The sequence below is a fragment of the Echinops telfairi genome, unplaced genomic scaffold (assembly GCF_000313985.2).
Source record: "Echinops telfairi isolate 266 unplaced genomic scaffold, ASM31398v2 ScPeMD7_70;HRSCAF=299, whole genome shotgun sequence".
Lineage (NCBI taxonomy): Eukaryota > Metazoa > Chordata > Mammalia > Afrosoricida > Tenrecidae > Echinops > Echinops telfairi.
Genome location: NW_022103968.1, coordinates 39,721,176 through 39,747,505, shown reverse-complemented (window position 1 = coordinate 39,747,505; position 26,330 = coordinate 39,721,176). Strand labels below are relative to the sequence as shown.

Genomic DNA, 26,330 nt, shown 5'->3' with positions numbered 1-26,330 from the left:
ACCTACTGATCCCAGAGATGTGTTTATACATGTTTAGTTTGGAGTAAACCTCATGAATGTATCATTTGAAACTCCAGTAGATGATCCCTTCAGGACCAGTGGTGTGAGTGGCGATACTGGGAGGGTAGAGGGAGAGTGGGTTGGAAAGGGGGAACCGATTACAAAGATCTACGTGTGACCTCCTCCCTGGGGGACAGACAACAGAAAAGTGGGTGAAGGGAGACGTGGGACAGGGCAAGATATGACAAAATAACAATTTATAAATTATCAAGGGTTCATGAGGGCAAAGGGAGTGGGGAGGGAGGGGAAAAAATGAGGACCTACGCCAGGGGATTAAGTGGAGAGCAAATGTTTTGAGAATGATGAGGGCAATGAATGTACAAATGTGCTTTACAAAATTGATGTATGTATGGATTGTGATGAGTTGTATGAGCCCCTAATAAAACAATTTAAAAAAAAAGAAATACTTTTTGATCTACCAATGTATAATAGAATGAAACCTTGTCCCATTGTACACCATCCTCAGGATTGTTGGTTTCTTGGTGTCCATTGTGATGTGGCTATTGTGTCCACCTGTACCACTATGGGTTGTCCTCATTGTCACTGACCCTCTCCTTACCAGTCGTCATGTTCTTTTCTCCTGACTGATCTTCCCTCATGACATATCCAAGATGAGGGAGTTGAAGTCTTGCCATTCTCACTTGTAAGGAATATTCTGGTTTATGTTTCTTCTAACACTAATTTGTTCTTTCTTTCTTATTTTTTTGCACTATATTTAATAGTCTTAGCCAACACCACAGTTCAAACGCATACTCCTTATCAATTCCACTAGCAAATCCTAGAAGATTTATCTTTGAAATCAAGTATCTCTAACTATCTGAACTCTTAGGATTCAATCTCAGAAACAAAGTAGATATAAAACAAGGGCTCCTTGTGCATGTGGAATGCATACCTCTCAGAATACTATCAATATTGCTATATTCCAAGCAACTGTCATCCCTGCCTATACTTTGACCGTATCAGGCCATCTGATCACCTCAGCCTGCTTATAGTCTAATTCCCACATAAGAATTTATAAAATTGTCAGATTATGTCACAATGATTTCAATGACTGTCCATCTTATATATAGGAAAACCCAGCGGCATTACTAGGGTTGATGTCACCCAATGCTCTAATTCCTTATGTTATCGGTGGGACCTCCTCTGGACCAGACTATGTATGGGTCTTCTCCTGCACCAGATGGTACAGAATCCTAAGTAATGTTTATTATTTCATTAGTATCAATTTTAATCATAGAAAATATGCGCTTAATATAGTTCTGAAATATTTAAATACAATATTTTTTAAATTAAGCAAATACAACAAAATTATTTTATAAAATCATTATTAGTTAGAACATTTTTAGCATCTGCACAGGATTTGTTTTCTTAAAAAAATTCTCCATCTTTTCCTTGGATTAGAATCCTCAGTGACATGGTTGTTTATGAGTTAGACTGCTAACCACAACGTCATGGGTTCAAAACCCCCAGATTTGCTAAGGGAGAAAGATTAATTATCTGCTCCTACAAATATTTATAGCCTCGAAAACCCTAGGGATTAGTCCTACTTTGTCTTAGAGAGCCATTATGAATTAGGATCAACACAATGGCAGTCAGTTTTCCTCAAATTAATACTTTGTTCTAAAAAGTTATTGATATAGACATACAAATGTTAGTTACCACAAGATTGTATTTAAAAACCCGTAAAATTTGAAAGAAAGAAATAAACACCTGACGGAAAACAGCAGCAGCAGCAACACATGCATGTAGTGTGTGCAAATAAAGCCCTGGGATTCACAGTTTCATTGTCATAGCGTAAGGAAGATCGCTCCAAAGGCAGCAGGTACCCTCAAACACACTCCCTGCCACTGAGTCCATTCTGAACCAGAGCAACTCTACAGGATAGACTAGAACTGCCCCTGTGGGTGTCCAAGAGAGTAACTCCTTATGGGAGCAGAAAGCCTCATCTTTCTCCTATGGAGTGGCTGGTGGTTTTGAACAGCTGACCTAGTTTGCAGCCCAACTAGTGACCCATTATGCCACCAAGTGCATTAGAAGGTTTGAAAAGGAAATTAGTGTAGACTTTGTGGTCTTTTAAATATATTGATGCATGTAAGCTAGCCTTACAAAATGCTTTTGCCATATAAGCACAGATTTTAAAATATATATATTTCTGCTGAAATAGTGAGCAAACACTTCATGGAGAGTCATTTTAGTGTCACCCCTTCTGACAGTGTCGCTCAGTGCAGTCGGCACCCTCCACACCTTCCTAGTGATCCTCCTGGCAAAATCTAATTCTCCGTTATACAAAGATCTACATGATTCGGCTTCTCGGGTCTTCTCTGAATGCATCTCTTACATTGCCTTCATATACACTGCAAGCAATCACACTGGCCTCCTTATAAAACGGCTTTTTCCTTAGGGCCTTTGTACTTGCACATTCTTCTACTTGGATGTCCTCCCAGAGGGCCTCACGGTTTACACCGTCATGTCCTTCCCATGTCTGCTGCTCCAAAAGCATACACAGATCAAAAATCACAGACCTGCACACAGCATGAAACACACACCTCTTACCTGTTTCTCGCCCACCTGGCTTTCATTTACTTCTTTCACAGCATTCACCATCATCTGACATAGATACTTATGTATTTCTTTTCTGTCCCCTCCTACTAGGATGTAAATTCCTTGACATTTCAATTGTTTGGTTAACAGCTTTACACACAGTATTTAAGGTTTCAAAAAATATTTGTTTAAGAAAAAATAAAATTGAAATCTGAATGGAACATTATAATGACCATTTTAAAAAACAAAAACTGGCTTTTAATTTCTCTTAGAAAAAAAATGTCATCATATTTTTACATGCCTTTGGCAAGTGAAATTATAAGCTGAAAAAATAAAATATCTAACAACTCACAGAAATGGAAAGCACATTGCATCTATATAATGATTCTCTTTGGCTACTCCATGGAAGAGATCTTAGGAAATAACAACAATTTAAATAGCACAGAATTCACTGGTTTAAAAAGCAAACATATGCTAATTACCGGTAAATGTTCAGTGATGGCAACTCAGATTGTTAAAAAATTCCCTCTCATTCTTTTCTAGAGGCAAATACTCAAGTCAGTGAGAAAATACCATGCGCTAAACCAGCGGTTCTCAATCTGTGGGTTGCGACCTGTTTGGGGGTCAAAAGACTCTTTCACAGGGGTTGCCCGGTTCATAACAGTAGCAAAATTACAGTTAAGAAGTAGCAACAAAAATAAGTTTATGGTTTGGGGGTCACCACAACATGAAGAATGGTATTAAAGGGTCGCGGCATTAGGGAGGTTGAGAACCACTGTCTAAACAAAAGACTTCAGAAGAATGATGGATGATCAGAATAATTAGTTGGTATACAGTCACGTCGCATAAATGCACTACAAGGGATTTTAAAACCCCCTTAAATGAGATACCAAACCAAATTGAGAAGAAACACCAATCTGGAACAGAATATTCCCCCCACTTCATGCTTTCCCCCATCTCCCTCTCTTTGAACCTGAGCCTCAAAAAAGGAGCTGGTGGTGGCAACACTTTCTTCTTTGCACTCAGCACAGTTGAGTTTCATCTTCTGATAGTCCCACTTGGAAGTTAAAATCTTAGTTCTCAAATTTCTTTTCCCTCCAAAGTGCTTGCCAGTTGAGATGGAAAAAAAAAAAAAAGCTTAATTCAATTTGGTTGGTGACTCAGTTGGTGAGAATGACGCAATTCAATAAATTATAGCTCTCTACCCTTTTATCTCAGCCCATTGCTAGTTTTGACATTTCTTTTTAAAGCCTGTCTGCTATCAAAGAATTCTGAATGAGAAATAGAGCTCTAAGTTCTGAGGAAAAAACGCAACACAGTCAGTAAGGCAGCATTAGGAAGGGCTCTTTCCTGAGGGAAGCAACATGGTGGCCTAGACTAAAACATCAGGCAGTCGAGTGACGGCAATAAGCAAGGTGGAAAGGGGGAAAATATGCGCATTACTGAAGCACTGTATGCTCTAAAAGGAGTGATGGCACGCATTAGTGAGGGATAAAAGTGCACGAAGGAGCCCTGCTGGTGCGATGGTGAAGCAATCAGCTGCTAACCAAACAGTAGGAGGTTCCAAGCCACCCAGCAACTCTTTGATATAAAGGTCTGGCAATGTGCTTGTGAACAGACTGCAGCCAAGGAAACCCTCCAGGACAGTTCTGCTCCGTCAGGTGGTGTTGCTATGAGTTGCAAGTGACTTATGTTGTTTGCAATATCAAGAACCCATAGAAAAATCTGTATTCAGTAACTGAATTAAATTAAATTACATGACTTCAAATAAGTTAACTAAGTTTCCTTGAGCTTAGTTTTCCTCTTAGATAGACTGGGAACAATAATACTTTTCCTAAAGTGTTTATGAGTGACAAATGATATAATTTAGGTAAAGTGGCTAATGTAATAAATATTCACAAAATTCTGTTTTATGGTGTTCCATCATTATCTTCCAGTTACCATATGGCCTTTTTCTCTCTCTTCAACACAAATAAATTTTGCCCTAAAGAGACACTTACCTTCTGGTGTGGGTGGTGAGTAAAAGTGATAAGTAATAGCAGTACTTGATCACTTTGTACTGCAAGATGAACGAGACGCTGCTATTTCCAACAATTTCTAAGATTCTGATGAGAGGGTGGCATAACGAGTAAGCAAAAATTAGCATAAAGAAGATTGTGCAGAACCATCTCCCAGACACTGATAGTTTGTGTGTGTACATGTACACACACACACACACACACACACACACACACACATAGATGGAAAAGGTGAACATCAAAGCATAATAAGTAAAAGGAATTTTATAGTAAAAATTGGGTCCTCTAAAATGGTGTGTTCAGCTCTTAAGCTTTCTGGTAGCCCAGCAAAGCAACCACGAACTGAATTTAGAAATTCCAAGGTGCCCCTCCCATGGAGATGGTCTGCTGAAAAAAAACGAAGCGCGCTACCTGAAGAAGAAAGGACTTTTTTTCTTGTGATTTTCATCAAAATCATTTCAGCATAATGTCAAGGAAAAATAAAGAACATAAGCTTTCAGTTAAAGAATTAAGTTCTAATTTTTCCATCAAAGATCATGGGAGATTTCTGTAAGTTGTAGAAAGGAGGTTGAAGGTGCTCATTACAGACAATATTTTATTACACTCTATAGTCAATAGTAACTTGTAGAATTATGCAAAAGTCTATTTAAGGTTAGCATATGCTAAGGTTCAAAGTCTTTGAGCAACATCCCCAACACCTTGATGTGGATTTCTCTTTTCCAATCCAATTAGTTAGAGCTCCTTATCCAATGTACTCAGCCAGGTTTTCAAAGGTAGTTTCCCTTTCTGATACGCTAGAACCTCTGCTGCTGCTTCAGCAGATGTTCACATTCAAGGCTACCACAATATGCCCAAATCTACAACCTCATCTTATCTCCCCAAAATTTCTGCCACAAAGCCTGGCTTCCCACCATCCCAGGATGGTTTGGGTTCTCAAAATACAATGGCAATTCCAATTTCCAAGTTTTAGTGAAACCTATTTTTCCTCTCTGAAGTATTCTCTCCCTTTCTCTCTGCCTCTCTTTCAAGGTCTATTTCAGATTCTGTTTCATTCATTCATTCATTCATTCATTCAGTGGATGGATACAGACTGAAGCACACATAAGGAAGAGACAGATCAGAGCAAATCCCTATCCTTGTATATTTTATGCTTCACTATAAAAAATCCATACATTTCACAATGAATTAAACCACTAGTTATTTAATTACAATTGTGATAACAGTTCAATATCTGAGTGACAGAAAAGTGAGATAACATGCAATGGGAGAAATGGACCAGTAGGGGAGTCAGGGAGATTTTCTTGAGGAAGTTATTTTTTTTTTTCTGGGTATAGTGTACTTTATTGATGGTACATGACAAGGTTGAGTTTTCTAAGCCCCTCCCCTTCCTTCAGGGGTCTGGATGGAATATTCTCAGTGTGTTGGGGGATTGAATTAGGGGCAGAGACTCCCCAGCAGCTGAGGGCCTCTCTTCCTCTAGTGTTTTTGCTGGGGCTGGTGGTCCGGGGGTGGCTCTTACTCCTTGGAGGCCATGTGGACCATGAGGTCCACCACTCTGTGACTGTAGCCAAATTCATTGTCATACCAGGAAATGAGCTTGACAAAGTGGTCATTGAGGGCAATGCCAGTCACAGCATCAGAGGTGGAAGAGTGGGGGTCACTGTTGAGGTCACAAGAGACAACCTGGTCCTCAGTGTAGCCCAGGATGCCCTTTAGGGGACCATCGGCCACCTGCTTCACCACCTTCTTGATGTCATCGTACTTGGCAGCTTTCTCCAGATGGCAGGTGAGATCCACGATGGACACATTGGGGGTGGGGACACGGAAGGCCATGCCAGTCAGTTTCCCATTCAGCTCTGGGATAACCTTGCCCACAGCCTTGGCAGCACCAGTAGATGCGGGGATAATGTTCTGAGCAGCCCCATGGCCATCACGCCAGAGTTTCCCAGAGGGGCCATCCACGGTCTTCTGGATGGCAGAGATGGCATGAACTGGGGTCATGAGTCCTTCCACGATGCCAAAATTGTCATGGATGACCTTGGCCAGGGAGGCTAAGCAGTTGGTGGTGCAGGAGGCATTGCTGACAATCTTGAGGGAGTTGTCATACTTCTCGTGGTTCCACGCCCATCACAAACATGGGGGCATCAGCAGAAGGGGCAGAGATGATCACCCTTTTGGCACCGCCCTTCAAGTGAGCCCCAGCCTTCTCTACGGTGGTGAAGACACCAGTGGACTCTACGACATACTCAGCACTGGCCTCAGCCCACTTGATGTTGGCGGGATCTCGCTCCTGGAAGATGGAGATGGCCTTCCCATTGATGTTAAGCTTCCCATTCTCAGCCTTGACAGTGCCATTGAACTTGCCGTGGGTGGAATCATAATGGAACATGTAGACCATGTAGTTCAGATCAATGAAGGGGTCATTGATGGCAACAACTTCCACTTTGCCAGAATTGAAAGCAGCCCTGGTGACCAGGCACCCAATGCGGCCAAATCCGTTCACTCCGACCTTCACCATTGTGTCTCGGGATGCGACTGGGACTGCACAGGAACAGGAGAGGCGGCTGTTTGTCTGTCGCACGAGGAGGCGCAGAGAGCCGAGGAAGTTCTTTTGAACTAGTTGTGAAGAATGAATAGGCAATGGCACTGAATTATACCCGTAGAAGCTATTAAATTGGAGGATGTTTTGTTGGGTATATCTTTGACACAATTAAAAATAATAATTACATGAATACTAATGGGTACAAGGAAGAAGAAAATGCTCTATAATTGATTGTGGTGATAACTGTGCAACTCTTTTTGATATGATTGAATTATTGAATTGTAAGGCATGTTAATGAAGTGCCAATAAAATTGTTTAAAAAAAAGAATGAATAGGAGGCTAAAAGAGGGTTTCAAGTAAAATGTATTGGTAGGGACACAGCTGTTACTTAGCTGTGCTATGTTCACAAAGACACGGTAGGAGAAGTCTTGATTTCCATACCTTAAAACTTAAGACACCTGGCTCTCTGCCTCTGTAACACCAGGGATGAAAGTCCATATTTGAAGTTAATGAAGACACACAAGAAAAAATGAGGTGTTGCCAACTGCTCTGAAGGAGTTCTGAGTAATGATCTCCAAATTGGTCTTCAAGTCTGAATTCTACAGCTTAGTCAGGAGAGGACGGGGATATGAAGAAATGTGAAAGCTAAGCCTGGAAAGGAGTGTAGCTTTTCCTTATAAAACCTGTGAATAGTCGAGGGAATGACTCCCTTCCTTAGAAAGTCCCTTCCCCCCAGAAAATTTTTCAGGAACAAATCTTGGGGAAGGTGCTGCAAGCAAGGGTGACTGGGACCCTGTCCCCTGGTTTGTATTTGCTGAACTTCAAAACCCACAGGGATTGTGGGGGAAAGTTCTGCTAAGTGAGGCTGCCAATGAGAGACAAAGCTGCCTCTAGGCTGGGGGAAGAGGGTTGTTAAAAGCAACACAAAATTCACTTTCATGATGAAATCTGCTCACTGATCCAAGAAAGCACACCACACCCTAGCTACAGGTAGACTCTCGGAGAGAATTAGACAACAGGAATGCACTAGAGTGAAGCAAAGAGTTCTTTGCCTAACACCAAGGGGCAGCCAGTCACAGAGTAATCCCTGCTCTGTGAAAATAGAGTCAGGAGAAAGGAGTGGGTGGAAGTTCAGAGAGCCGGGGACAGGCCTAGTAAACCCACTCTGCGCAGACCCTGGAGGCACAGACAGGTCTCTAGCTGGGCTTATGGGAGGGGGCTGAGATTTAAATTGACTTTGAAGATTAAAGATAAAGAAATGTGCCTGATTTTTTGAAATACAAGGAAAACTTATTTAATTGTCAAAAATAAGCACAAAGTGGTGGCAAATTACCAGTATGCTATCTCAGGGCCAACTGGAGGAAAGAAATGGAATTCAACAAAGGGAAGTTGAATGCAGCCCAAGGAAAAAAATAAAGCTGTCTCATGTTTACACACCATATAGTTTAGACTTCTTAAAAATGCGCTACAACCACAAGGGGGTAAAAAAGAAAACAATGATAGTATTGATGAAGACACAGATACGTGGCACAGAATAGGCTATCTAAACACAGATGCAAACTTATATGAAGCTTAACATGTGGCACATGAGGAATTTTATTCTAGTGTGGGTGAAAATATTCTTTATACATAAATAGTGCTGATATCATTGGAATTACTCTGGAGAAAAATTTGTAAATCTGTATCTCGTAGTTTACATTCTGGGTGTAGTAAAGATCTAAATGTAAAGCACAAAATCTACAGTGATAAAAATACAATTTAGAATATTTATGTAGCTTGAAAGTGGGAAATAATGCCCTTAGCAAGTCAAGAAATACAGAATATAAAAAAAAGGAAACAGCCATATTTAATTAAATAAAAATCTTGAGAAGTTATTATACACGTTGGATAGTCTGGGAAATACTTATAAGATTGTATGGCAAATATTAATGTCTTTCATATACAAGCAAACAAACCACACACACATACACACACATACATTTACCTCTTAAAGGAAAACTAATTCATCACAAAAATGAGGGCAAAAGATTAACAAGGAAATGATGTAGGGAAAAAAATCCAATGTGTAAGAAAAACATACAAAAATAGGATCACTAGTGCTTGACTCAAGGGAAATGTAAATCTAAGCAAGAATGATGTAGATGTTTTCAGTTGGCACTTTTGCAGAAATGTTAAGGTCATACAATTTTTCAAACATCTGGCCCTGGTGGCGTTGTGGGGGGAAGCATTGGAATGATAACTGATAACTGCAAGGTCCACATCTACCATGAGATGAGGGTGTCTGATCCCATAAAGATTTTTAACGCCTTGTTAACTTTATATAAGTTTGCTAGAGATCAGAATAAACTCGACAGGTGTGAGTTCGTTTGTTTTTGGCAGTCCTAATGAGGATAGAGAACACGGGAATTTTTATGCATTATTGCTAACAATGAGACTCACTACAAACTTTTAGAAAGGAATACGGCAGCATGTCTTAAAATGTCTGTTGAACTAGGGATATTCCACTTTGGGGAATTCTTGAATAAACCAAAATGCTTAAGGAAGAGGCCCAACTCCCTGCTGCGTGAGGCAAGTAAAGGCACGCCTTGCTCCTGGGACAGGCCTTTTCTGATATGTGGCTACAGAGATTCAACACTTTTGCTCATTCATTTGCTTCCTAAAGAAATCACACGTGTCTGTAAGATACCATGACATGAACCTTTCGGTCTAATATTAACAGTGTTTTGTCTTGTTTTTGTTTTCTGAGAGGGCCATGATAGAACTACGTGAACATATTTCTGCTCAGACGAATATGGTTCCCTTGTCAATCGTTTCATCTGGTCGTGTAAGAGTGCATGTGACCACGTAACCACAGGGAACTTGAGCAGCACACCTAGTTATTTCTATCTCTAATAAAGAGAGTGTGTGTGTGTGTGGGGGGGGGGGGGGAAGTTGAAGAGAGAGAAAGAGAACATTCTGGTTTTAAAGATATGAGATAAAAGCTCTTAAAACTTTCATATGAATTAGGAAATTTAGCACACATCTCCACTTGCTTTTTAAAAATAAATGCCACTTATAAATCTGTGTGTGTGGAGGCGTGGGTTGGAGGGGGAGGGGGCAGGACTAGGAAGCCCCAAGTCAGAGGCAGCATGGTATAGAGCAGTGGTTCTCAACCTTCCTAATGCCGCGACCCTTTCATACAGCTCCTCATGTGGTGGTGACCCCCCAACCATAAAATTATTTTCGTTGCTACTTCGTCACTGTAATCTTGCTACTGTTATGAATCGGGGGACCCCTGTGAAAGTGTCGTTGAGAACCACTGGTAGAGAGGAAGGAAGATGCTCCAAGTCATAATTCCTCATACTGTGAACGAGACTCCACTTGTCTCACTCTGCAATGCTCATCTCTTAGCGGTTCTAGCAGGAGAATAGAAAGGGACAGCTAGTCCATGACAGCCTGCGGAGCGCTCCAGAGGATATGGAAGAAACACCGAATCAAGACAATAATGGCATTTTAAAGGGCCCCCTTTTTCTTGTCTATTCTCTCTCCTGCACTGCCCCTGACTGGTCATCTTCTGTACCGCGCTGTACACTGTAAGTTCCTCGTTTATAAAACCAAGTGGAGGAAGCAATGAGCCCCAAGAGGTCTTCTAGTCCTCAGAGTCTGTGATCACCCAAGGTTGACCGTTTTATCCAAGCAGGGACAGAAAAATGCTAAGACTCCCTGACCTCCAGGGGTTTATAATCCAGTTGGAAAATAAAAGAGATGCACATTCATTCTGCAAATACTAACTGAGCAACTAGAAATTGCATGTGGGCTTGTTTGGCACAGCACTTGGTGCTGGATAGGTACAACGTGGCATTTAGAGTCCTTGCTTTGTGGATTTTTAGTTAAAATAAGAAGGCTAGTAAAGTTGGTTCATAATAAAATGTTATGAGAGGGCAGAATGTCTCGCATCGACTTGGGGAAAGTAATGATTTAGGAAAGAGCTCTCCCCCCTTTTTTTTCAAAACAGATTCCTGAATCTTACCTAGACATTAGAAATACAAATCTTCACAAGCGGCCATTAATATTTAAATGTTTATTTATCTTATTGTTGTTGTTGAGAATATGCAAAGCAGAAGATACTCCAAATTGATGGTCTCCACAAGGACAATTCAGTGACACTGATTACATTCTCTGAGTGGTCTAACCATCCTCACCTTCCTCTCCCAAGTTATTCCACCCCCATTAACCAAAAGTCACTGTCCCCTAAGGCTCCTACCTAATCTTTCAACTTGCTGTAGTCAATTTAATCCCATGTAGATAATTCATAAGAGAACAATGTTCAAGGCAGATTTTCATTTTTTACTGGCTAAGTTAAACTATTGTTTGGCTTGAAAAAGACCTGTGGGGATATTTTTGGTTTAACATGTAAAGATTACCACAGGGCTATAGTTTCAGGGTTCATCCAGCATCAATGCCTATAAAAAAGTCGAGTCTAGAAGAATTGAGCTTTTTTGTTTGTTTTTCCAGCATTTCCCACCTTTTATCAGAATTCCTTTATCGAATCTTAGGTCAGAAAGTTCAATAATGGTAGCTAGGCACCATGCGTTCTTCTGGTCTTATTAAACAATTTTGGAAACAAGGTGACCAAAAAGAGTAGGATGCTATGAAAATGTCTACCTACATGAAACATTATCATCTAAGACAAAGTACATGTTAGGAAGACAAACATCACAGTTTTTAAGGGTATGGGCTCTGGAGTCACACTACTGAGCTACACATCTCAGTTCATTTACCAAGGGAAATAATAATAGTGGTTTCTGATTATTTTGGAGAATAAATGACAGAATCTTCAAAATATTCACACAAGTAGCATAGCACAATTTTAAAACCAGAAGACGAACCAGAACAATACATGATCTGTAAATCTTCCCTATCCTCTCAGCTAATTTTCTTCCTGAATAAATAATTACAAGCACAACAAAAACACTGTTAGGTTCCTTCCATAAACAGCAAAATGGAGGGAGAGTTGAAAAGGGATGCCCCAGAGCATGTTGTAATCACCAAGAAAGCCTTTCCTGGAAGAAATAGCACTTGAATATTCGTCCCCAAAACATGATGTATAAGGAGAGGGAACGTGATGAGAAGGGGCCGAGAAAGATAGGGGTAGGGATTGCCATAGTTGATGTGAATGGGAGCGCTGCATCATAATCATCGTCTGTCACTATTTATCTATGCATTTGAGGGTACATTAGTCCATTCTTAAGAGTCTACTTGTATATACTTGTGATATTATGGAGTATGAATTATATTACATTTATATATGACATACTGAATCATAGTGCTAGAGAAGATAGTGAAATACACCACATATATCAGAAATGAACAAATCTGACAGGGCAGGACAGCCAGAATGTTCCTTAGAAGCGAGGTTGGTGAGCGTTTGCCTTGTTTTTGTGAACATGACACTGTAAAGACATCGTGCTTGGCGAAGTTGGGATTCAGTGAAAAAGAAGACCCTCGATGATATGGACTGATACAGTCGCTACAGCAGTGGGCTCGGGACTGGGCAACACTATGTGTTGTTCCACTTACAGTAGCGGTAAGTCCGAGCTGACTCCCTGGCACGTGGTAACATGTCTTTAAGAATACTGAGGGAATTCTACCCTACAAATCTGGCTAGACCAGAGGATGTACACTGGTACAGGTAGGAACTGGAAACACAGGGAATCCAGGACAGATGACCCCTTCAGGACCAGTGGTGTGAGTGGCGATACCAGGAGGGTGGAGGGAGGGTGGGTTGGAAAGAGGGAAGGGATTACAAGGATCTACATATAACCTCCTCCATGGGGCACAGACAACAGAAGAGAGGGTGAAGGGAGACATCGGACAGTGCAAGATATGACAAAATAATAATTTGCAAATTATCAAGGATTCATGAGGGAGTGGGGAGCGAGGAGGAAGGGGAAAAATGAGGAGCTGATGCCAGGGGCTTAAGTGGAGAGCAAATGTTTTGAGAATGATAAGGGCAACAAATGTACAAATGTGCTTTACACAATTGATCTATGTATGGATTGTGATAAGAGTTGTATGAGCCCCTAATAAAATGATTTTTTTTTAAAAAGAATACTAAGGGAAATGGCAATACACAGTAGAGCCACCAGATGGAAATGTAAGCCTTTGCAAATGGGTTTTCTTTTTCTTAGACATACTGGAATAGACTCATGACAATGAGTTTAAAATATACTTATAAATCAGAATAAGTATACGTATGGGTTCTCCAGAAAATACAGAAAGGAGAACAGACATGAATTTATTCTGAACTAACATCATTATTGAGATTTATAAACTAAAAGAAAGCAGGCATTTTTTTAATCTCTCCATTTTCAGATCTATTGGCGATACAGGGTTCTTGTGAGGCCTTTTACCACCAGCGTGCTAGTTCAGAACAATAAAAAAAATTGAGTACTTTTGCAGAGAATCCATTTCTAAATCAGTGGTTAAGCCATTATCACACCAAATACCCTCAGGCTCAGTCAAATACACCAAGTTAATTCTTCTTAATATTATTTATCATAAAATCTCCATATTCTACACATTCTTACACTAAAAATACCTTAAAGGAAAAAATATATTACATTTTCAGCCAATTGTAAACTTTTCAAAATAAAAAAAAAAACAAATAAAGAGGTCTTTAGTAGCAAGGGGGGAAAATGGTAGTGTGCTGCAGTTCAAGATTTAGATGGAAAGAAATATATATATGACAGGAAAAGAATCTTTGTTTTTGAAGTCCTTCTAATGAGACTAAGATTAGTGTATTACTTAGAGAACTTGTGTGCAGCCACCCATGTTTAAACAGTCATGTTTAGACACGTTTTTGTTTGGAATAAACCTATAAATGTATGAACTGGACTACTAGTGGCACTATATTTTATTACTTACTCTCATTTATAGCACAAACTATTAGTGCTGTAATTTCTATGTTAAACCAAAAAGTACTAAGCATGATTAAATAATATGATTAATCCTTATTGGCTTCTTGAGGGGATGGGAAGGGGGAATGAGAAAATAATTCCAAATTGTCTTGAAATTCCACAATGAAGCTATAATGTAAATATTTAATATAGTAAAAAGGTTACATAGGCTATGATTCCATTTATATAGCACTTTTAAATGACAAAATTAAAGGACTAGTTGCAAGGATTCACAGAGGGGGGTGGAGATATAAAGGAAGTGGATGAGGTGATGAATGGGCAGCAGGATGGCCCTTTGTGATGATGGAAATGTTCTGCATCTTGGCTGCATCGATATCAATATCCTGGCTGTAAGATTTCATTACAGTTTACAGAGAATTGCATTACAGTTTACAGTTACCATGGGGGGACCTGGGTAAAGAGTACAAGGGAGTTCTCTGTTATTTTTTACAACCGCAGGTGAAAAAGCAAGCCAGAACCATTGCTGTCCACTTGATTCTGACCCATGGTGACCCCTTGAGTCCTTTTCTAGGCTGGGACATTTCAAAGCCAGATAGCCAGGCCTGTCTTACAGAGCACCTCTGGGAGGGTTTAAATGGCTAATCTTTTTGTTAGTAGTCAAATACTTAACCCTCCTGGTGGTGTAGTGGTTATCACTGGGCTGCTAACCACAAGGTCAGCCTTTCAAAACCACCACCTGCTAAATGGGAGAAAAATGAGGCTTTTTAAGCCCATAAAGAGTTACAGTCTCAGAAACCCACAAAGCAGTACTACTTGTCCTATATGGTTATTATGAGTCAGGATCAACTCAATGGCAGTGAGGTTTGGGCTTTTCTTTTCTTTGAAGGACCTCCTAAGTGAATCTACAATTATCTAAAAAATAGGGGGAAAATTGTTTTTCAAAATTACATATACTGCCATTAAATATTAAAAATAATGGATGCTATTTGCAACATTTTGAAAAGCAAATAATTTCTAAATAAATTAGTAAAATAAAGGTACTGCATTTCTACATAATACGCTTTTGTAAAATCAACTGCAAGCTAATAGAGTGATAGAGAGGGGGAAAGTGGGAAAGTATCTCATTTATCAGTCAAGGCTGCTTTGAAAGCAAAATAAAACTAAAATGTGACTAAGAAGAGAACTTTTTAGGTCAAAGTTTTTAACTTTAATGGAGATATACTAGGAATCAAATACCATCATATTTTTTAAAAATGTAAATTTAAAAAACTTCTCCCAAAAGACAGAAATGAGAGAAAGAAATTCAGTAATGTCAGGAGAATTTTGTTATAGCTCTCAGTTGAACAATGTTCAAAGAAAAGTTATAAGCAATGTTACAGTGAGGAAATTGCAATCAGTGAAATGAAACAAAATGTGTCTGACTCGTCAAATGGAAAACAGATCTCAGTAAGCCTTCACATGAAAGGTGGCGGGGGGTGGACTTAGAAGATCTACTTATCTCCACAGGTCTGTCTAAATAAGATAGGCTGGATGAACACTCTGGAGGAGAAAACAATGGGACCAACAGTTGGGGGGGGGGGTCATGGGAGAGGGGGAGGTGGGTGTGGGGAAGGTAGTGGTGTTAACAAACCCAGGGACAAGGGAAAAACAGTGACCCAAATCGGTGGTAAGGAGGGTGTGGGAGGCCTGGTAGGGCATGACCAAGGGTAATGTCACCAAGAGGAATTACTATAACTTAAATGAAGGCTGAGCATGATAGTGGGACAAGAGGAAAGTACAAGGAAATAGAGGAAAGAGCTAGGAGGTAAAGGGCATTTATGCTCACCTCCCTGATAACGATCGCTGAAGACAAATGGGTTCATAAACAAATGTGGCAAAGAAAGCTAATGGTGCCCGGCTATCAAAAGATATAGCGTCTGGGGTCTTAAAGGCTTGAAGGTAAACAAGCGGCCATCTAGCTCAGAAGCAACAAAGCCCACATGGAAGAAGCACACCAGCCAGTGGGATCACAAGGTGTTGAAGTGATCAGGTATCAGGCATCATCAGAACAAAAAATCATCTTTGTGAATGAGGGGGAGTGTGGGGTGGAGACCCAAAGCCCATCTGTAGGCAACTTACATTCCCTAATGGAAGGGTAGAGAGGAGGAGACGAGCCAGTCAGGGTGCAGTGTAGCAATGATGGAACATACAACTTTCCCTTAGGTCCTAAATGCTTCCTCCCCACCCACTATCATGATCCCAATTCTACCTTACAAATCTGGCTAGACCAGAGGATGTACACTAGTACAGATAAGAACTGGAAACACAGGGAATTCAGGGCAGATGATCCCTTCAGGACCAGTGGTGAGAGTGGTGATACCGGGAGGGTGAAGGGAGAGTGGGGTGGAAAAGGGGAACCAATTACAAGGATCTACATATAACCTCCTCCCTGGGGGATGGACAACAGAAAAGATGGTGAAGGGAGACATTGAACAGTGCAAGATATGACAAAATAATTATTTATAAATTATGAAGGATTCATGAGGGAGGGGGGAGTGGGGAGGGAGGGGAAAATGAGGAGGTGATGCCAGGGGCTTACTGGAGAGCAAATGTTTTGAGAATGATGAGGGCAATGAATGTACAAATGTGCTTTACACAATTGACGTATGTATGGATTATGATAAGAGTTGTATGAGCCCCTAATAAAATGATTTTAAAAAGTAAGACGATATACTTAGGAAGATTAATTAGCAGGCCAATAAGCAAGACTCTTAAATTCTAAACTGACTCTTAGAAACCAGTCTTCTCCATGGTGGTGTTTGTTTGTTTGTTTGTTTGTTTTTACATATACAGATTACAAATATTAGAAATACATTTTAAAATACAACAATCAAACAACTTTCTTGACCTACCAAATTGTACAGCTCTTAGAAACTGAAATTTACAGTACAACTGAATGCATTGATGTATATCTATGTTTTAAAGAAATAAGGCCATTGTCAATATAGAGTTTCTTTTTCCTTCTTTATCTATATGTATATAGCAGGAAAAAGAAAATATGTCTATCATGGGATGTTTTGTAAATTATGAATTTCACATAGGGGATGAAAAGGTGCAATCTATTCCAATGAAACTTAAATAGGTCTTAGGTTCTTTAAGAAATACAGATATTCATCCCATTAGTCAGCCAATATTTTACTCATTTTACAAATATTAAAGAATACCTACACCAAAAAGATGCTTTTGGTTATTTGGCATGCATCTTCTTTTCTAACGCTCTATGTTGGAGTATTACATCCCATGCATTTATGGTCAAGAACTCCCTGATCCCTTTGGGCACAAGGTGGAAATGGAACCTCAAGCAGGTCAGTAAAATGCTCCCTTCCTGAAATTTTCATAATGGGGAGAGAAACAATGGCATTTATGGAGTTTATCCGATTAGTGTACTCACCACCAGACTATTCATTGCTAGTATTTTTCCTATGGTTCATCCTAAATCACCTGCTGCTGGCTTAGTAGCTACCCATTTTCAAGCCTAATTATTTAGACAAAAGTGCACAGGAGGGGTGGGCTTTCATTTAAGTGAATTCTGGACATCGCCTCATGCTTAAGTTAGCCCGAATGGGTTTCTGAGTGCAAGCACAAAGGTTACTCTTTAAAGGCACAGTGAATAATACTGAGCCAATTATAAAATCGAAAGATGTAGGAAGAGTAAAAATAACAGCTCAAAAGATGAAAACAAAAGATTGTGATAATAAAAGGTTGCCAATACCACATGGAAATTTTTGAATAGTTCTATAATTAGAAACAACATACCAAATGAGAAGTACATGTCAAAGCAGTCTTTAAGATCTTAAAAATTCTTCAGATCTACATCACTAGTTACTAAAGGTATTCATTAATTTATCCTTACTTCTATTTTTATCTGTCTAGGTTGAACCACATAAAATCATGCATATTTGACCACTTTTGACCAACAAAAATCCATATTTCACATTGAACATATTTTAAAAATATTATTTTGTTTCTATTACATAGAGATTCATAAAACAAAGTATAATCAAATAAATCAACCCCATTTTAGAACATTTTTTGAAACACATTAACTACATACACACATAAAGCATATATAGAATATGTGGATACACCATATGAGTTGAAGAGCAACTTGTAGGAATACTGTACTTTAATTTACTAATTATAATTAGCATATTAATTGTACTTAATAACTTTCTTTGGTTCTTGGAAATATGAGCATACTTTGAAAAGTTCATTGGAAATTCCCATTATCTTTTAATTCCATTTTCCATGACATTTTGAAGCCCCTTGTATTCCCTGAGTTGAGTTCTTGAGCTTGTGTAGAAGGTTACGCATTGGAGAGCTAGCTACAGGTCAGAAGTTCGAAACCACCAGTTACTCTGTGAGAAAGATGAGGCTTTCTGCTTCTGCAAAGAACAGTCAGTCTCAGAAATCCACAAAGGCGGTTCTTCCCCGGACTAGCGGACCTCTATGAGTCAGAACTGACTTGATGACTAGCAAGTTTAGTGGGGCTTGGATTTCTAGTCCCTAATACTTGATTATGATGTAAACAATGAGAGTTCACAGGGTCTATGGACAGCATTACAAAATTTGGTTGTAAAATAACTAATATCACCATATATAATAATAATTTCACCAGCTCCAAATAAACGCATTTCTGAAAAGGTTGATGTAATCAGTAAAATCTTATGTCAGTCATATCAGGTCCTTTCAGGATTCAGTGAAACGGAGATTGATCTTTTGGGAGGTAGACAGCAAAGGGTGCCAGGCCATTTGATACTAGTTTTATCCCTTTTCTTTCAACAACTTTATCCCCTTTTCTTTCACTTTGGTCATGGCCAAAAGTTCAATCCAACAAACCTGCAAACATCAAATCAATACTCCCTAGGAAGCAATGGTCATGCATCCTAAATAGATACATAATGTGTACTTTGAAAGACTATTAGACAATAGTCTAATAACTACTCCCCATATGAAAATTAATTTAGTCATTATAAGATCTGACTTGCTAAACACATGACATGGCATTCTATGCAAGAATTTTTATCAGTAACACCTAAAAAGGTACCTTTGTTACTTTTAACAAGAAAATAAATTTCCTTTCCTTTTTCTTTTGTCTTTATTCAGACAGAAAAAATTATTTGGAATTTTAATGTCATGATCATAATTTTAGCTCATTTAGCATGAAAATTGCAGCTTCCTCAGCATAATTTACTCCCCCTGCCAATCCCAAATCCTCTCTTTCTGGTGGTGGTGGGGTGGTGAGATGAAGTTGTTTATCACTAAAAACTCAAAGTCCATGTCAGTATTATTTTTCCTTATTTATAGTCACTCAGACCCCTATGTAGGTTTGAGAGTGAAGGAATCTGGAGGGAATAAAAAAAACCTATATTTGTATATATTGACACAGCCCATCTCACAAAATGAAATCGTCAACAATATCCTGTTAAACCCTCCATAGATGTGGTTCTCATTCTCCCCCGACTTCCATTCCCTCCACCCTCCCTCCGTAGTCCCAACTACTTCTCTTAAGCTTCGCTTTCACAAGAGAGGTGGACAACTGCTTAGAACTAGTTCCTAGAGAGCAGCCCAGGGAGAAAATATGCCAAAACAGACCAACCTAAGTAACAATGTATATTTAAAAATTCTTATTTCCACGATGGTCACAAAGAGGTTATTGTTCATTTAGGCCAATAACTGCATATCCAACAAGATTACTGACCTTTTTGAGGGCAAAGATAATAATAAAAATATTTTAACAGGTAAAAATTATGTGTGTGTGTGTGTGTGTGTGTGTGTGTAGATAGATATGTTTCAGTTTGGTCTAGACTAGTATAATGATCTGAGTGAGATACAAGTGAATCGTTTTTAAAAAGTGCAAATCCATAGAACCCATGTTTCTTTTGCTAGGAAGGTTAAACGAAATGCACACCCTAACACGGAATTCCCATGCTCAAGGGAAGCGGATGGTGGAAGAGAGACTCACCGTTCTGGATGTCACCTTGAAGCTGCAGAATCTGAGGAGCTGGCATAGTCAGGACAACAAGATCAAACAGCTCAGGGGAGCCTGTTTCCCTGGAGACCGCCCACTTTTCATTTCTTAGGTTGATCTGGGTTACACAGTGTTTGAAGTAGACTTCTGCACCTGCTCCCAAACAAAATCATGTTTACATTGTCAGACTTTTCCATATCAATAACAAAAATGCATAATCACACACTGGATAAATCAAGGTGAACAAATAGTAGCTTATATGCTATATCCGCCGGGTATGCTTTCATTTAATTCCTTTGACATTTAGTGAAAATTCTTTCCCCACTGATACATTTGTCCAACCACCAATACCTATAAAAAGTACTACTACTGCAATTAATAATAATAAGCTGCTATATGTCACTAAGCACCTACTATATTTCAAGCACTAAGCGGATCATTTCACTTATTATACCAACTAATTTCACCAACACTTGTCTGCTACTTTGTTGCACTGTGGTAGCTTGTGTGATACTGTGATGCTGAAAGCAACAGCACCAGTATTTTAAATACCAGCAGGTAAATTTAAAATATACCTGCTGGCATTCAAATGTAAAAGTTACTGCCATCAAGTCAATGCTGACTGGTAGCGACCCTATAGGAGAGTGTAGGATAGGGTATGGCCCTCTGAATTTCTGTGACTGTAACTATTTATGGGAGTACAAAGCCACATCTTTCTCCCAAGGAGTGGCTCATGGTTTTGAACTATGCACCCTGAAGATTACAGCCAATGTTTAACATTAGGTAACAGACTACAAAGAAAGCTTGGATATTCACTTTTGAGGGATTGGCTCCTGAAAACACTATGAATAACAGCCAAACATTTTCAGATGAAGTGCCAGGAGAAGATCGCCTCAAGTTGGGAGGGACTCAAAATGAGGGCTGAGGAAGAGCTGTCTCCTCAAAGTAGAGTCAACCTTAGTGACAGGGACAGAGAAACGCTTTGGGCACCTTCATTTGCACATGGGGCACTACTAAAATTGAGAAGAAATAGCTGCCCACATCCATTAATAATAGTAATGTGGAATGTACAAAGCATAAATCTAGGAAACCTGGAAGTCCTCAAAAATGAAATGTCTTGCATAAAGTTTGATAGCTTAGACATTAGTGAGTTAAATGAACTGGTATATGCCATTTTGAATCAATAGATGATTTATTATGCCAGGAATGACAAATTTAAGAGAAATGGCATCTCATTCATTAACAAGAAGAACATGACAAGATCTAGCCGGAAATACAATGTTGTCTGTGGTAGAATATCTATATGTCTACAAGGAAGTCCAGCTAATACAACTTTAAGTTCACGAGTCAAACACTAAAGCTAATGATGAAGAAATTGAAAAGTCTGTCAATTCCTCCAGTCTGAAATTGATCAAACAGGCAGTCAAGATGCCTTGATAATTATTGGCAATTGAAATGCAAACATTGAAAACAAAGAAAAAAAAGAAAGCATTTGGAAACTATGTCCTTGGTGAAAGGAATGAAGCTGGAGATCACAGGTTAGAATTTTTTTTTTAAGACCAATGACTACTTCGATGCAAATACATATATCCACAACATAAATAGTAACTGTACATAGGAGTCAAATCAACTATATCTGTGAGAAGTCAAAAAGAAGCTCAATATCATCAACCAAATTGAGGTCAGGGACCTATGTGTTGGACATTGAAATAGACCAACAATTTTTTACAGGTAAGGCGTTAGTGAAAAGCACCGCTCCAAGAATTGATGGCATACCAGTTGAAATGTTTCAACAAGTTGATGAAGCAATAGAAGCACGCAATCATCTATGTCAAGAAATTCAGAACACGGCTACTTGGCCAACTGACTGTAAGAGATCCATATTTGTGCCCGTTCCAAAGAAAGATGATCCAACAAAATTAGGAACTTAGAAGCAATATCATATGCAATTAAAGGTTTAGTGGAGATTGTTCAACAATGGTTGTAATTGTACCAAACAGGAGCTCCCAAAATTCAAGCCAAATTCAGAAGAGTACAGGAAATTATATATATAATTGCTGATCTTAGATGGATCTTGGCTGAAAGCAGAGCATACCAGAAGGATGTTTACTTGTGTTTCCTTGACTATTCAAAAGCATTCACTGTGTGGACCATAACCAACTGTGTGTAACATTGAGAAGAATGGCAATTCCGCAGCACTTCATTGTCCTCGTGACTGAGGCAGCCATACAAACGGAAAAGGAGGACACTGCATGGTTTAGAATCCAGAAAGGTGTGTGTCGAGGCTGTATCCTTTCACAATAGTTATTCAATGTGTACACTGAGCAAATAATCAGAAAGCTGGACTATATGAAGAAGTAAGAGGCATTAGGATTGGAGGAAGGCTTATCAACAACCTATATTATGCAGAAGACACAATCTCGTTTGCTGAAAGGGAGAAAGACTTGAAGCACGTGCTGCTAAAGATCAGGAGCTGCAGTCTTCAGTATGGATTATAACTCAATGTAAATAAAACCAGAATATTCGCAAGTGAATCAATAAATACAATTACGATAAATGGGGAAAAGATCAATAGGGTCAAGGATTTCATTTTTCTGTATCCACAGTCAATACTTAGGAAGCAGCAAAGAGATCAAACAACACATTGCATTTGGGAAAATACGCTGCACAAGCCTTCTTTAAAGTATTGAAGAGCAAGGCTCTCACTTTGAGTACCATGGTGTACCTGACCCAAGCCATGATTTTCAACGCCCCCCCACCCCCATATGCATGTGAAAGGTGAATAAGGAAGGAGTACAAACTGATATATTTGAATTATAGTGACGGTGAGCCATGGACTGCCAGAAGAACAAACAAATATATCTCGGAAGAAGTACAGCCAGGATGCTCCTTAGAATGGAGGATGGTAAGATTTCTCATGTACTTCAGATATGTTATCAGGAGAGATATCAATTTCTGGAAAATGATAGCATTCTTTGCTGCTTTCATGAGCAATTTAGCTGAGAGAAATATTCTTCTTTAAGGGGCATACAAATTCTCATTAATTCATAAAATCACCATCGACAGTAAGTACTTGTCATTTTCTTTCTTCACAGAGGTATTTTAATAATAATTTGACTTAAAAGCTTGGCATTCAACATTCAAAAACTAAACTCCCTGCCATCGATTCAAGTTTGACTGTTATTGTATAGGACAGAATAGAACAGGCCCTGTGGGTTCTAAGACTAAAACTCTTTATGGGAGTAGAAAGTATTGTGGTTGGCAACCCAATGGGCAACACACTACACCACCACCACGCAGTACTTTAGTAATGTTAGATAGTAGTGTTCAATACCATCTCACCTTTTAATCTGTAAGTCCATGAGTCAGGAATTGTGTGTGTATGTGTAGTACATAACATATATAGCACGGCACTTGACACATAGTAGGAACTTAATCAATATTGGTTTAAGAAAATGAGTTTTGAGTCAGAAACTGAAAGTAATAAATATAATATATATCGTGTATAAATATCACATATATCATATATAATCATGTATGTGTGCATATATATTATATAAGCCTACCCAAATATCAGCCGAGGCACCTAATATTACCACAAAAACTGCATAAAAATGTGCTTATACATGAATATATACTATATATATACATACATATACATATGCACACATATAATCTATACATATATACACTGCAGCTTAAAGAATACACAAAGGGAGGGATCATGCCTCATATTTACTATTGTGTATTTGCACATAATTAGTGAGCAAAAAGTGAAATCTGAGGATACAAAGAAATGAATAGGTTTGAGAATTTTAACACCTTTTACAAAGGCAAATGCATTTGCTATATATTTATTAAATTTCTCCACTATCTTCATTCATTTCAAAGAGTAAAATAAACAGGGAAATGCTTGATCACATGCTATCCTCCAGTTGTTCTCTGAAGAACAATGTTATGGATGAGGGCTGTGATCACCCACCTGGGGCACATTTTGATACACCCTTCCTATACATCAAATTTAGAATGAAAGTAAGCACAAAAATGAAGAGAAAGAGAATAATGAAAGTAAATATTACCTCACAGATGTGACCAGATCAGCATCCTCTACAACTTAAACTACCTTTCATAAGAAATATATTATGTAACTTTGACAAATTATATTGTACACATTGACTTTTCAGATTGCTAACCATTGCTCTTTTTAAAGTAGATGATAGAACAAAAGCAAATGCAATAGTCTTCCCTGTTAGCAGTCCAAGTCAAATAAAAATGTGCCCCATTTACTGGAAACAGAATCCATTGTCATGAATGATTTAATGACAAGGAGGAGCCTTATTAAGAAGAAAAAGAAATTGGTCCATCATACTAAAATGTCATGGGCCAGAACCATCATCTTCTATATTGCATACAGGAACAAGATGGTGTCTCGAAGAAGAATGGACACATTTGTATTATACTGTTGGTGAAAAATATTGACTATACTATCCACATTGCTGTAAGGGTGAACAAATCTCTCTATCTTGGAGAAGGACAGCCAGAAGGCTCCTTGGAAATAAGGATGGCAGGACATTGTCTCACTTATTCTGAACACGTGATCAGAAGGGGCCAGTCCTTGGAGAAGAAGAATACGCTTGGTAAAGTAATCGGCTGAGGAAAACGAAGACCCTCACTGAGACGGCCTGGAACGTGGCTACAACAATGAATTCAAACATACCGATTTTACTGAGGATGGCGCAGGGCTGAGCAATGTTTTGTTCTAAGTGGAGTTGCTTTGAGTTGGAGCCGACTGGACGGGACCTAACAACAGTAGTCTTTAATAATCCTCTCCATCCTTGAGGGAAGGGACTAAGCAAGGACTGAGAGAAACTAAGGGAAAACGGTATTTTAAAAATTGTGTCATGTGGAACCAGGGTGGAATGGTAAAAATCTCTTATTCTGTCGAAAGCAAATCAGGAAGAAGCATGAAGGCCCTCCAGACAAATGTTAAATCAGAGCGTCCACTGGCTCTCCCTGCCCTTCATGGGAAATTACTATGAACTACATGGGACTCTAAAATGTAGAGTACTTTTAAAATAAGTTGTTCATTTGGGTTCTTCTGCAGTGGGTATATATGAACACAGGAAAAGATGAGAGAGCAGGATTAAGGAAATTCCAGTCTTAAGGCAAGCCATCTTAGGTACCGCACTTAATGTCCATGAGTCTCATTTTCCACATTAGTAAAATGAGAACAATGATAAATACCTTGGAAGGTTGATATGACTATGCAAGGTGATGTATGTAAAGTGTCTAACATAATGAGATAGTGCCTGGTAAATGCTGTTACGAGTTGCTGTCAAGTTGGCTCTGACTCCTAGTGACCAGTATGTACAACAAAAGGAAATGCTGCTCAGTCCTGCATCCCCATAATCATTGTTATATCCCTGCCCATTGTGGCAGCCATGGGGCCATGCTATCTCATCTTTTCTACTTCACCAGCCATAAGGCCCCTTTCTAGCGATTTGCCTTTCTTAATGATATGTCCAAAATACATGAAATAAAGTCTTGCGATCCTCGCTTCTAAGAAAGTTAACATTAAATAGGTGAAAGATAGAATAGTATTTGTTATTTTGAGATTCTCCCACCTCAGTACAAACAAACTAACACCCATAAAATGTTGTTAGTCCATCAAGGAGATAATTTTATTTGATGAAGAAGAAAGACAATTGTTAAGACTGATGCCAGTGAATGAAGCTTTATCCACAGTAAGGTTAATATGAATATATCAGAAAATAAATAAATAATACATAATAAAATCTAGTATCTATTTTTACCTATGACCTTTACTATTTGTTCTAGAATACTGGCATAATTAAATACTGGGATTAAAGGCTCAAACTTTTTAAATAGGGGGCCAGTTCACTGTCCCTCAGACCATTGTAGGGCCAGACTATAGCTAAAAAAAAAAACTATGAACAAATTCCTGTGCACACTGCACATATCTTATTTTAAAGTAACAAACCAAAATGAGCAAAAACACCCAGCAGGCTGGGTGATAACTATCCTTGGTGGGCCGCATGGGCCCGCAGGCTGTAGTTTGGACCCCTGGTTTAGACCTATCCTAAAGTATACCTGATTAGACATAGCCCACTTAGATAATTTCTAAGGCGTCTGATCTCACATTGAGTTGAAGAGAACTCAACAAAACTCCAAAACATAAGAGTATTTTTAGAATAACTTACTAATTTGAGTCCTTCTGGACTGGGAACATACAAAGATTA

General features: G+C 39.0%; 1 protein-coding gene and 1 pseudogene across 2 annotated transcripts in view; both read right to left on the bottom strand.

The window, feature by feature from the left end:
• RNLS (renalase, FAD dependent amine oxidase) overlaps window positions 1-26,330 on the bottom strand; it is a 388,763-nt gene that overhangs the window by 357,938 nt on the left and 4,495 nt on the right. For both annotated transcript variants that reach the window (XM_004701363.2, XM_045291539.1), the window contains exon 4: window positions 20,065-20,223. In XM_004701363.2, the coding sequence (XP_004701420.1) occupies window positions 20,065-20,223 (159 nt within the window). The remainder of the gene's footprint in view (window positions 1-20,064; window positions 20,224-26,330) is intronic.
• Window positions 6,135-7,137, bottom strand: LOC105978467 (annotated as a pseudogene).